This window comes from Trichechus manatus, unplaced genomic scaffold (assembly GCF_000243295.1).
Source record: "Trichechus manatus latirostris isolate Lorelei unplaced genomic scaffold, TriManLat1.0 scaffold00091, whole genome shotgun sequence".
Taxonomy (NCBI): Eukaryota; Metazoa; Chordata; class Mammalia; order Sirenia; family Trichechidae; genus Trichechus; species Trichechus manatus.
In genome coordinates, this window is record NW_004444027.1 from 4,822,274 (window position 1) to 4,835,743 (window position 13,470).

A 13,470-nucleotide genomic window follows, 5' to 3' on the forward strand; every position below is an offset into this window, starting at 1 on the left:
ATTTCCTTTCTTTCCTCAATACTTAGAGTAAATAAAACTGTGTCCTAGATTTAAGTGGTATGTATCTTTCAAAGGGAGGGAGAGAGAACCAGAAAGCAGTGTTCTTTTCCATTGTAAGGGGCTTGAGGCTTGAGGGCATTTGGTCCAGAAAAAGGATCAGAGAGATGCTCTAGCCCCTAGTCCTCCCCAGAGTGGGGATTCATTGGGAGACCAGCAGCTCTTTATAACCAGCCATGGACCAGTAGGCCAGCTGGGAAAAGGTAAGGGGGCTTGCTCCTCTGAGGACTGAACAGCTCTCTATTCTTGTCATCCTTCCTAGGAGCAAACATACCCTCTGCCTTTAATTTAGTGCTTTTCCTTGGGTCTGCATCCAATCTGAAGTGTCTTCAACTGAAACATCACTACCATTTCAATAACTTAATATATAAAGTTTATACACACACACACAGAAGTTTGTTTTCTTCTCCCAAAGAGAGGTGTGTATCTTGGGCTCTGGCAGGGGCAGAGCGGGGAAGAGATGTACTATAAATACAGATGCTGGTTCCTTCATATTTTAAGTTGAATCATTGCACTGAATTGGTCACTAAAGCCAAATCTCAGAATCCTACTCTAGATACTTTCCTTCACTTCTTATTTCATCGTCATCACAGCTGGTCAAGTGGTGAAGATAAAAATATTTATCCTTCCTACATTGTAGGAAAAAGATCCCCTTGATATAGGTAAATTCTTTTTGTGAGTTAGGTAACTTGGAGCATAAAACAAAGCAAATATTGGACTGCCCCACTTTTTCCCCATCCTTAATGCTGTACCAACAACTGTTAGCTCTGCTAATAGGGCACCTTGGGGTCTGCTGCATGTAGCAGTTTAATTCCTGCTCATTCCCCATCCTAGGGAGGAGGAGAACTGAGTGACTTGTACAGCCTGCATGCGCTTCTCCTCAAGGGGAGGTAGCAGCAGTTACACAGAGAGCTGTGAGACAGCCTGTGCACTTCAGCCCAGGAGGTTGGCTGATGTCAGCTCAGAAGGGTAATTGCTTTTTCTTGGCTGGCTAACAAAAGGAAAGTTACTGTGGCAGAGGACCCTGTAGGAGCCCTGCTAAGCATGGAAAGGAGATCTGAGCAGAGGTGTGGCATCACCCAGCCCAGGTAATGGGTGTGGTTCTCTTTTCAGCCAGCTAAGTGCAAATATAATGCTTTTGCCAGTCTGTTCTGCAGATTGTAGTAATGGGAATTTTTTTCAAGAAACAAGTGGTACAAAGAATTACAAATGAAGAATTTTTTTAGTTGTTTAGATGAAAGAGGTTGGAGTCTAGACTGACTACAGGTCAAGCTTCGTTCCTCAGAGTACTTAAAAGCTTTTCACAGGGTCCAGAGGTAGGCTTTCCATGTTATTGCTGCTGCATAGTATTGAAAACAAGGATAGAAGCTTGAAAATACGTGCCTTTCCTTCAAAAAAAAAAAAAAAAGCGCATAGCAAGGCCTGAGTTTACCTCTCCCCAACTTGGTAATAATTTCTAGGCAATGGTAGTTGCTAAAAGCAAAAGTAGAGGGCCCAAGGAGCCTGAGATTAGAGAAATCAGTATGCTCAGTTGGAATCTTTACTGAGAAATACTTAGTTGTACCCCCAGTAAAGCTGTCCAGAAAAAAAGAACAGCAGTTTCTTTAACTGGCATAGTTAGGAAATCAGGGCACCCTTGGTCATTGAGCTTTCTGGTTATCCAAGGGCTGTCTAGTCGTATGTTAGACGTAAGGAACTGCCTCTCAACCTCTGGAGCTATTTATGGTGGACAGATACAGGTTAATTGCACGTTTTCGGTAGTAAAGCATTTTGACCAACTGTACATTTTCAGTCTGGTAATTAGACCATTGTCTTTATTTGAAAGAGGACTGTAATAGAATAAAATTCAGCGTGTCTCTTCCAACTGAGCTATGCAGAACCAAAAGTAAACATTAAATATATTTTGTGATTTCACATGAGTAGAAAGCTAGAAACATTAGTCTGGCAAAGTTGAGTATATGGAGATTCATTATACTATCTCTACTTTTGTTTAAAATTCTTCATCACAAATTTTCTTAAGTCCTTGGAAAATGGCGTCTGTTTTATAAAATTAGAATAGAAATGTAAAAAGCCAGAAATATTTCTGAAAATTTGGAGGTAAGTTTTTGTAAAGATAATACTATAAATCAGAAAGCTGCTTCTAATCTCTTAGCTAACAAGGTAGGAAATTTGTAACTAGATTAAAACCTGCTCTTTATCACCTTTACATTGAATCATTTTCACTACCTGGCAGTTAACATACAGCCTTTTTTTTTTTAAATACGCCCTCCACGAGCACATTTCTTTGTATGTGCACAACATGAAAATAACTGAATACAGTATAATTAATTTGCAGGCATTTATTGCTTGTTGACTAATATGCCAGACACTTTAGTAAGCCCTGTTGATAGAAGTCATTGACTTCAAAGAGCTTACCTTCTCTGAGGGGAGAGACATACAGGTAAAATAAAGCACAGCTTGATCACTTAAACAATGGAACTATAATTAAGGTATTCAGCTAGCATGGAGGGAGAGGATAATTAATTCTGGCTTTGTGTAGAAAGGGGAAGTCTGTGAAAAGGTTTCCTAGTGATGGTGATGTCCGAATAGGGGGTTAAAGGATGAATGAGAGTATACTTGCAGAGTGGCTCCTGCTATGGGAGCGGCATCTGAAAAGGCAAGCACCATAAGGAGTCCCTGAGTGGTGCAAACAGTTAAGAACTCAACTACTAGCCGAAAGGTTGGCAGTTCCAACCCACCAAGCAGCACCTCACAAGACAGGCCCGGCAATCTGTTTCTAAAAGGTCACAGCCTTGAAAACCCTTTGGAGCAGTTCCACGCTGCACACATGGACTTGTCATGAGTCAGAATTGACTTGAAGGCAAACAACAACAATACGCCATCCAGCATAGTAGGTTAGTAAAATTATGAGTGGTTTGGTAATCCTGGAATATAAAATAGTAAGGTCAGTTGTGACAAGAACTAAAGCTGAAGATGTAAGCCAGTCTGGGCATGAAAGACTTTGTATATCAGGCTAAGGAATTTGAACTTTATCTTGGGACACAACACTAGCAATTTTAAATAGGAGAATTGCATGGTAAGAGTTATCTCTGGCACTCTGGATTCTGATTTTTAGTGGCGACTTGACCTCATGTGTTTATCTCTTCCTGTCCTCAAGCTTAGCATGTCAGTTATGATATTTTCAGTTACAAGTAGCAGAAAACTTAACTCAAAATGGCTTCAACAAAATGGAAAATGTATCATCTCATAATAAGAAGTTGGTACGGAGAACAGCTTCAGGGTTGGTTAATTCAGCAGTCCAGGACCCAGGCTGTCTCCATCTGTCCACCCTGCCATCCTCCACACGTCAGCTTCATCCTCAGCCAGCTCCCCTTGCCAATGACTGCAGCAGTCAGAAATTATTTTCCAAAACAACATCCGAGTGAAGAGACTGTCACTCCCTATGTCTCTTTTAACAGCAAGGAAAACTTCCAAAGTCACATATAATTCAACATTTCACTTGAATGTCTAGTAGATATTTCATGTGTAGCATGTCTGAAACCAAGCTCCTGATTTCTCCTTCACACTCCTTCCTCTCACAGTCTTCCCAATCTCAGTAAAAGGCAATTCCTTCTTTCTCCAAACCCTTCTTTTACTCAAGTCAAAAACCTTAGCATCATCTTTGACCCCTTTCTTTCTGTCACACCTTACATCCATCAACAAATTCTTTTGGCTTTACCTAAAAGTGTATCCTGATTCCAGCTGCTTTTCACCCCTGCGACTCTGCTTTGAGTCACCACCATCTCTCACCTGGATTATTTTAACAGATTCCTAACTGGTTGCCTTAGGCTGGGTTCTCTAGAGAAGCAAAACCAGTAAAGCGTATAAATATATATAGGGAGAGATTTATATCAAAGAAACAGCTCATGCAATTTTAGAGGCTGGAACATCCCAGGTCCATGGATTAGGATAGAGGCTTCTCGTGGTTCACATAGCTGCAGGGGCTGGCAAACCCAAGATCAGCAGGTTGGAGAGCAGGGCTCTTGCTCACAGGTGGTGAATATTGATGAATCCCAAGATTGGCAGGAAAGACCGCAAGGCTTCTTCTGATTCACATAGCTTCAGGGGCTGGCGAACCCAAGATCGGCAAGTCGGAGAGCAGGGCTCTGCTCACAGGCTGTGAAGATCGACAGATCCCAAGATCAGCAGATAAGCTGATAGCTCAAGTCCCAAGAACCAGAGGTCAGATGAACAGGAGGCAGCCACAGGATCCAGAGCGAGCAAAAAGCCAGAACGTCTGCTTATATTCAGATGCAGGCCACACCCCCAACGAAACTCCCTTTCAACTAATTAGCTACTCACAGCAGATTCAGTCATGGGAGTGATCACACATAAACACTGAGAATCATGGCCCAGCCAAGCTGACGAACAATCTTAACCATCACACTGGTCTCCCTGTTTCTGCCCTTAGTTGCTTATTCGTTCATTGAACAAATATTTATTGAGTATTTAATATGTGCCAGGCATTGTTCCAGGTTCTAGCAGTTCAACAGTGTGTTTGTTTTTCCCGCTGCCTGGACTCGTGTTCCTGCAGGTATCCTCATGTCCTTCAAGTCTCTTGATTTGAGAGAAAGAGTGGAATCAATAATGACTTCAAGGTTTTGGCCTGAACAGCTGGCGAATGAAGTCGTCAGTTACAGAGATGGAGAATACTTTGGGGTAGCAGGTTTAGGGTAGGGGTAACCAGGATTTCAGTTTGGGGCATGCTGCATTTTGGGATGCCTATTTGCATTCAAATAGAGAAGTCTAGTAGCAGTTGGATATACGAATCTGGGTTTCAAGGGAGAATTCTGGGCTAGAGATTACAGATTTAGGAGTCATCAGTGTATAGGCAGATTTACATTAAATCACATAGGGAATGAGTGTAGAAAAGAGGTCCAAGAACTAAGTCTTGGATATTCCAATGATTAGATGCTAGGATATGAGGAGAAACCAGCAAAAGAGATTGAGAAAGTGCAGCCAGTGAGGTAGGAAAGAGTCAAGAGAGAGCACTTCTCAAAGCCAAGTGAAGAAATGTTTCAAAGAGTGAGTGATTAACTATATCAAATGTTGCTAATAGCTCATGCATAATCAGTATTAAATGCTTCACTCTTAAATGTGGACTGCCAGTGCTCTTTAAGGTAAGCTTGTAACATGGGGTGGGTAATGTGGAAGAACCAGCATCAAAAAGTGACCTGCAGAGAAGCAGAGATAAAACAGGGAGCAGAAGGAAAAATCTAATTCTCAGTGAAGTAAGAGAATATATTACATCATAAAACTAGAGGAGGATGCTATTAAAAAGAAACAATCAATACAAAAAAGAGAATTGCAGATTAAAAATATAATCAAATTTTTTTTTAATGTCAGTAAGGTATAGAAGGGAATGCCAAGGAAATCTGGAGAGTAAAATATCGAGTCGAAGATAGAAAATAGGAACAGGTAAGGAAATTAGAGATTCAATTCAGAAATTCAAAGATATGCTATTCACAAACGTTCCAGAAAAAGAGAATAGAGAAAAGGGAGGGAAAATATTTATGAGAAAAATTTTAAGAGAAAATTTCCCAGAACTGCAGGATGTCAGCATCTTGACTGAAAAAGGAATACTAGAACAGAGAATTGTTGTGGAAACCAGGGAGAAAGTGGCTAACAGTGTCAGCTGGTACCAAGAAATTGAGATGAGAAATGAAGAGTAAGGACTGGTGATTTGGAGCAGTTTCAGGACCTTTGTAAGGATAGTTTGGGAGGGAAGATTACAGTGAGTTTGAGGAATTAATTAGAGATAAGGAAGTAGAGGCACTGAAGTGGTTGTAAACACCAAGTGAGGAGGTGATGCATCCTGCCAGAAGGAAGGGAGCAGTTGGGAAAGACTAGAAGGGAAGTAACATTTGACTTTTGCTCTAAAGGATAAACTTCTGAGTAAAACTGTGGGTATATTGATGGGTTATTATGTATATTAAATACATACACCTTCTTATTACATAAATTCTTATTACTACATTCCATTAATTCCATGGTCTACAGCTTTTATACCCATACAAGTCAAGTCCATTTTCCTCTCAGTTACGTTGTTTCAACATACCCTTTGCTTTACGTCTCTTTCTTTGCTTTTCCCAATTTCTTTCCTTTTATTTATATAAAATAAAATATATTTCATTATCTTAGATATTCTATCATCTATTTCACTATCCTTGTTTACTGATAAGTGGATTTGTCTTTCCTGTAGTTATTTCTGATTTTCAAGGAATTGATCGGCTAGTTGTTCTTAGTGAAAGCTTTGCCAGCCTTTCTCATACCTTCTGCTTCTCTACAAAAATGTTGGATGGGGCTTACTGTCCCCTCAGCACTTATTTCATATGCACACCTACCCAGCACCAGGCACTAGGCACCAGGATACAGCATAGCCCAGGTACCACAGACTCAGCACACTGCCATTCTGGAAGTATCTCTGCAAAGGAGAGAGCACTCAACATTCCAGTTTCACAACAGTTGAAACTTTACGTAGGGCAGAACCCTTGAAACTTTATCCAGGTCTGAGGATGTCTAACACTCACAGACACTATCTAGTGCTCTCACTCGATACTCAAGTCTTAATTCCAATGGGAAGCAAAGTAATAAAGGGCAATTACAGTCTGGCCAAAATGACATCTTACTGCACTATGGTTGAAACACCACGTGACCCCAGTGATGAAAACAGGCCAGCCAGAGAAGAAGCAGCCTCTCCCTAAGAACAGCCAAGGACAGAGTTGAGAGGATGATACAGATCATTCTCAAAACAAGCTAAAAGTCAGCTGCCCTCCCCAAAAAAGAGTCTTCTCAATTCCTGAGAATAAAACTCAGCATATAAAGTTGTCATCAGCCAAGCTTGATCCCCTAACTTTCCACTGAGACTTTTGTTTATTCTGACAATTTACCAAAAGCTAGTTCTATTTTATTTTTTTTTAAATCTCAAACTTCTTATAATGTGTCAATCATAGAGCTTTCTATTCTAGTTGTCAAAAACGTAAATTCCAGGATTACACAGCTTACATTCTGCTTGGCAATATATTAGTGATAAACTTTGGAATAGGCACCCAAAAGCAGCACAGTAAAATATTGCCTTTTGCACCAAACAGCTGTCAGCTGGATGACATGTTTTAATTTGTGCTCAGGGTCCTATCCTCAGGCTTTTCCTGAGGATTTATCCCTTCACCTCAGCCAGTTATTCACTAAATTTGACACAAGCCGCTTGAAAGCAAGACAGACTGCTTTACATTTTATTTTAAAGTTGATACTGTAGGGTCCCTAATAACCAACCAAACCAGTTGCCATGGAATCGACTCTGACTCATGGCGACCCCATGTGTGTCAGATTAGAACTGTGCTCCACAGGGTTTTTAATGGCTATTTTGGAAGTAGATCACCAGGACTTTCTTCCAAGGAGCCTCTGGGTGGACTTAAACCACTAACCTTTCCATTAGCAGCAATGCACATTAACCATTTGCACCACCCAGCATCCTTAATACACAATCCAACTTTTGCTCATCTTCAGTTACACCTGTAGACTATTACACATGGGCAGGTCATAAGGAAAACCAATGATTCTAAAACAGCCAACATACACTTATAAAGCCCCAGCAAGCATCAGCTGAACAGCAAGCTTTTCTTCTTGCTACCTCAGAACAAGTCTCCAGTTTGCCACTTTCCCTTCAAGGGTCAATTTACACTTGCTACCTTCATATGATAAACTAATATATTTTCCTAACTTGTTTTTCAAGCATGCATAATAGTCTATAGGTGTAACTGCAGATGAGCAAAAGTTGGGTTTTTGTTTTGAAATGCCTTGCCTCTACTGAACGCTGTCATGTCACAGAGCATAGTTCAGTTTGAATGTGGATTTTAAAGTGGGAGAAAGGGAAGTGGAGAAGAGTTTCTGGCCAGCAGGACTCTAGAAACTAAAAACACTGCATTGAATGTATGACAGTGTGATCACTTGGGTAGTGGTTTCTTAACTGACTGCCTCTCATCCTGCTTCTGTGTTATTTTACTGAATTCTTTGCACAAATTGAGCTCTCAAAACATATTGAAACATCTATTAAATGGATGTGCACTTCGCTTTTGAGGGTTTTTGTTTTTTAATTGAGGTATGACATTCTTGGAATAAAGTACAAAATTTTAAATGTACAGCTTGATTAATTTTTACATGTGTATGTTCCCATGTAACTATTACCCAGGTCAAGATACAATATTTCCAGCATCCCCAGAAGTTTCCCTTGTTCCCCCATTTAGGCCATATTCTCTTCCAAATGTAACTACTATCCTGGCTTCTCTCACCATGAAATTAGTTTTGCCTGTGGTTGAACTTTGTATAAATGGAATCTTTTATATCTGATTTCTTTCACACAAAATTAGGTCTCTGAGATTCATTCATGTTGTAGATCGCCGTAGTTCCTTCTTTTCTCATTACTATGTAGTATTCCATTGTACAAATGTACCACAGTTTATCCATTCTACTCATATTGGTTGTCGGACATAAGCACTCATTTCTCTTTTCAGTCAGGAGTGTAATTGCTGGGTCATAGGATGTGCTTGTGTCTGTAGAATTTTAGGAGAAACAATAAAGTGATTGTACCCCTCTGACAATCTTTTTCTTTATAGATATCTTCCCCTAGTCAGTAGATCTGAGCTGCTGCCTGAACCCATTATTTGTTCTTCATGGTTTTCTCTTTCCTTTACTCTGCCCCAGCCTACAACATTGAACAGAAGTAATGATTATAACAACAACAACAACAAAAGATGAAATTGTACAAGATGGAATATGAGTAATCCTTGAATTAAAAGGGAAGTTCTGTGGTGATCTATTATCATATGATATGGTTCTGTTACCTCCATCATATCAGCTTCAGTTCTATTTTCTTAATACGTAAAAATTTTGAAGTAGGTAGGAGACAAACATGGCAAGAAATCCTATTCCTAAACAGCAAATGTTTGGGCTAAAAAAATTAAGTTAGACTTGGGAGAGCTAACAATTATTTGATTTCATGCCAAAACTTTGTGCCTTTGATTTAATATATGTATTAAATGTTTATTAGGCACAGTATTGATCACTAGGAATACAGTGATAAACAGGATAAATAGAACTGACATCATGTAGGAGAGAGACAGTTAAACAGTTACAGTCCATTGTAGTGAGAACTGTTCTCTAGTAGCCCCCGCTGCCAAAGAAAAAACCATTGCTGTCAAATCGATTCCAACTCATAGCAACCCTATAGGACAGAGTAGAACTGCCCCATATGGTTTCCAAGGAGCAGCTGGTGGGTTGGAACTGCCGACCTTTTGGTTAGCTAGCTGTAGCTCTTAGTCACTGCACCACCAGGGCTCCAGAACCACAAAGGATGTGGAATTAGCCAAGATTTGAGAGGTCAGGGATGGCTTTCCAGAGGCAATGATATTTAACCTGAGACCTAAAGAATAAATAGGAGTTAACTGAGCAGAGGAGGCCAAGGTTGGGGAGTGTTTCAAGCAGAGGGAACAGCATGAGCAAAGACCTGGAAGCCAGAGAAAGAGCCTGACACACTCAGGGAACTTAGAAAAATGAAAAATTCACTGAGGCTGAGCATAGTGTTTAAGGGGGTAGGGACAAGAGATGAAGCTAGAAGGATAAACGGCCACCAGATCGTGAAAAGCTTTAAAATAATAGCAACAACAAAATAACAGCTAGCATTCTGAAGAATTAACCTTTTCCAGTTTCTGAACTAATCACATTTCTTGAACCATCTCATTTAATCCTCAACATCCTTATGATAGTGGAGGCTCAGGGAAATTAAGTAATCGGCTGCCCAGGCCCCAGACCTATAAAATGCCAGGTCCAGGCCTCAGGCCCATACCTAACAGATCAAAAAACCCATTCTCTTAACCACTCCTGTGCTCTACCATGTAAGCTTTGATTTATTGTGTCAGCTCAGCTTACATGTGGTCATGTTTTATTTTAGAGGCATCACTTAGAATAGTGTTTCTCAAACTTAAGTAATATGTAGATCCTTTTTGAAGGTGGGATGGTTCTTTTTTATTATTATTGTTGTGGTAAAATATATAACAAAACATTTGCCAATTCAGCAGCTTTCACATGTACAGTTCAGTGACATTGATTACGTTCATCATATTGTGCAGCTATTTCCCTATCTTTTTCCATATTATTCCACCACCATTAACAGAACTCAGTGCCCCTAAACAATGATGCCCCCTTTCCCCCTCCCTACCACCCGTGATATAACCACTAATAAGCTTTGGTCTCTATGCATTTGCCTATTTCATGTAAGTGGGATCATATAATATTTGTCTTTTTGTGACTGACTTATCTCATTCAACATAATGTTTTCAGGGTTCATCCATGTTGTAGTATGCATCAGGACTTCATTTCTCTCTATGGCTGAGTAATATTCCATCGTATGTATGTACTACATTTTGTTTATCCATTCATCTGTTGATGGACATTAAAGTTGTTTCTACCTTTTGGCTATTGTGAATAGTGCTGCTATGAACATTGGTGTACAGGTTTCTGTTTGCATCCCTGCTTTCAGTTCTTTTGGGTATATGCCTAGGATTGGTATTCCTGGATCATATGGTAGTTCTATATTTAACTTTTTGAGGAACCGCCAAACTGTTTTCCACTGCAGCTGTACTATTTTGCATTCCCACCAACAGACAATGAGGGTTCCAATTTCTCCAAAAGCTCACCACGCCTGTTATTTTCCTTTTTTTTTTTTATCATAGCCATTCTAATGAGGGTGAGGTGGTATCTCATTGTGGTTTTGGTTTGCATCTCCCTAATGACTAATGACATTGAGCATGTTTTCATGTACTTATCGGCCATTTCTATATCCTCTTTGGTGAAATGTTTATTCAAGCCCTTCGCCCATTTTTTGATCAGGTCCTTTTTAAAGAAAAAAAAATTCTTGGACCTTTAGTATTGACATAAATCTATTGATGTTCCTTAAGTGTATATAAACATAAAACTGGTAAAAACTCATTGTGCTTATGGTACTCATGTATCAAATATACAAGTTAATACAAACAAAACTATAACACTAGTAAAATTCAAATTAAGTAGCATTAATTTAATGTGATTGATGATGATGTTTTGCTGAAACTGTCGCTCACAATGAGTGAGTATAGTACTGGCCGCCAGAATGCGGGTTCTTTTTCAGTTCAGCACAGCTTTGCTGCTGGCAGCTGTGTGAAGTCCCCATCTTCCCATACCTCTTCTCTCTTTCAGACTCCTGGGAAATTGTAATATTGTTTGGCTTCATTTGGAGTGTAAGCATCTCACACATTAAATCCACCTCTTTTTTCATTCACCTGTAATACCTGAAGTAATACTTTATGGTGCCAAAAGGATTATAAATACACAGGCTCTGAAATGCATAGCATGCACATTTTGCTATCATCTATAAATGCGTGTGTCTAATACCTTGAGTTTATGTTAGAAATCAAGAAAAGGAGTTTATTTCTCTCTATACAGCAGTTTCTACACTTTAATGCGGCTTGAATTCAAAGTAATAGAAATATCCCAAATTTATTAAAATGAGATTCTATCCGAAATGGAATTTGGTCTGTGAATTAGAGTGGAAAAGGGTATATGTAAGACCGTTAGGGAAGAGATTGTGACTTTTGAGGGTTACTAAAGTTATGCTAATTAGACACTCTATTTTTACCTTTGTTTTTCTGCTTCTTCACAGGAGTCGGCACCAGGAATTACTACAGAAAGATTGGCTACAGGTTACAAGGGCCATACATGGTGAAAATGCTAAGATAATGGCCCCACTAGTCCACCATCTTTGCAGTATCCTTTGTGGCAGAAAGTAGAGATTCAAGATTTCTTGAGGACTCAGCAGAGGGACTGAGCAAAGCAAACAGACCTACACTGTCCCCCTTACAGGAGTTTCACCCTCGTTCTGCAGATGCAGAGACAAGAAGCTGCTTTCACGGCCAAGGATGGACATCTGCTGACCAAGCTCACTAAGCCGCTGGCACCAAGAGCTCCTGCACTGCCTTCTTCTGCATGTTCTCAAAAAGTCATTTCAGTTTCTCAGGTTTAAATTATTTATCAAATCTCTAAAATCTACTTGAGGCCTGCAGGTGTCTACTTTTGACTCAGACACAGTGACATAAGCAAATTAATCAACTCATATGGACACCATAATTCATGAAATAAAAATAGTTATTTGAGGAACAAGTGTAGGAATTGTTGTCGTTGTTGTTAGTTGCCATTGAGTTGGCTCATATTCATGACGACCATTGCCTGGTCCTGTGCCGTCACTGTTGTTGTTAGGTGCCGTCAAGTCAGTTCTGACTCATAGCGACCCTATGTACAACAAAACATAACACTGTCCGGTCCTGCGCCATCCTCACAATCATTGTTATGCTTGAGCCCATTGTTGTAGCCACTGTGTCAGTCCATCTCCTTGAGGGTCGTCCTCTTTTTCGCTGACCCTCTACTCTACCAAGCATGATTACCTCCAGGTACTGATCCCTCCTGATAACATGTCCAAAGTATGTGAGACATAGTCTTGCCATCCTTGCTTCTAAGGAGCATTCTGGCTGTATTTCCTCCAAGGCAGATCTGTTCGTTCTTTTGGCAGTCTGTGGTATATTCAGTATTCTTCACCAGCACCATAATTCAAAGGCATCAATTCTTCTTCAGTCTTCGTTATTCATTGTCCAGCTTTCACATGCATATGAGGCCGTTGAAAACATCATGGCTTGGGTCAGGCACACCTTGGTCTTCAATGTAACATCTTTGCCTTTTAACACTTTAAAGAGGTCTTTTGCAGTAGGTTTGCCCAGTGCAATGCGTCGTTTGATTTCTTGGCTGCTGCTTCCATGGGTATTGATTGTGGATCCAAGTAAAATGCAGTCCTTGACAACTTCAGTCTTTTCTCCGTTTATCATGATGTTTCTTATTGGTCCAGTTTAGGATTTTTGTTTTATGTTGAGGTGTAATCCATACTGAAGGATGTAGTCTTTGATCTTCATCAGTAAGTGCTTCAAGTCCTCTTCACTCTCAGCAAGCAAGGTTGTGTCATCTGCATATTGAAAGTTGTTAATGAGTCTTCCTCCAATCCTGATGCCCAGTTCTTCATATAGTCCAGTTTCTCAGATTATTTGATCAACATACAGATTGAATGAGTATGGTAAAAGGTCACAACCCTGACGCACACCTTTCCTGACTTTATAAACTACGCAGCATCCCCTTGTTCTGTTTGAACAACTGCCTCTTGGATCTATGTACAGGTTCCTTGTGAGCACAATTAAGTGTTCTGGGATTCCCATTTTTTGCAGTGTTATCCGTAATTTGTTATGATCCACACAGTCAAATGCCTTTCCGTAGTCAATAAAACACAGGTAGATATGTTTCTGG

The 13,470-nt window shown here is 40.0% G+C and overlaps 1 protein-coding gene across 2 annotated transcripts in view; it reads left to right on the top strand.

The window, feature by feature from the left end:
• The window catches only part of ELP3 (elongator acetyltransferase complex subunit 3), a 119,623-nt gene extending 107,312 nt beyond the window's left edge, over window positions 1–12,311 (top strand). Inside the window, exon 15 of one of the 2 annotated variants that reach the window (XM_004382186.2) lies at window positions 11,789–12,311. In XM_004382186.2, coding sequence (XP_004382243.1) covers window positions 11,789–11,865 — 77 coding nt within the window. In that variant the 3' untranslated portion in view covers window positions 11,866–12,311. The remainder of the gene's footprint in view (window positions 1–11,788) is intronic. The other variant, XM_023736728.1, reaches the window with a different exon arrangement.
• Window positions 12,312–13,470: the final 1,159 nt, after the last annotated feature.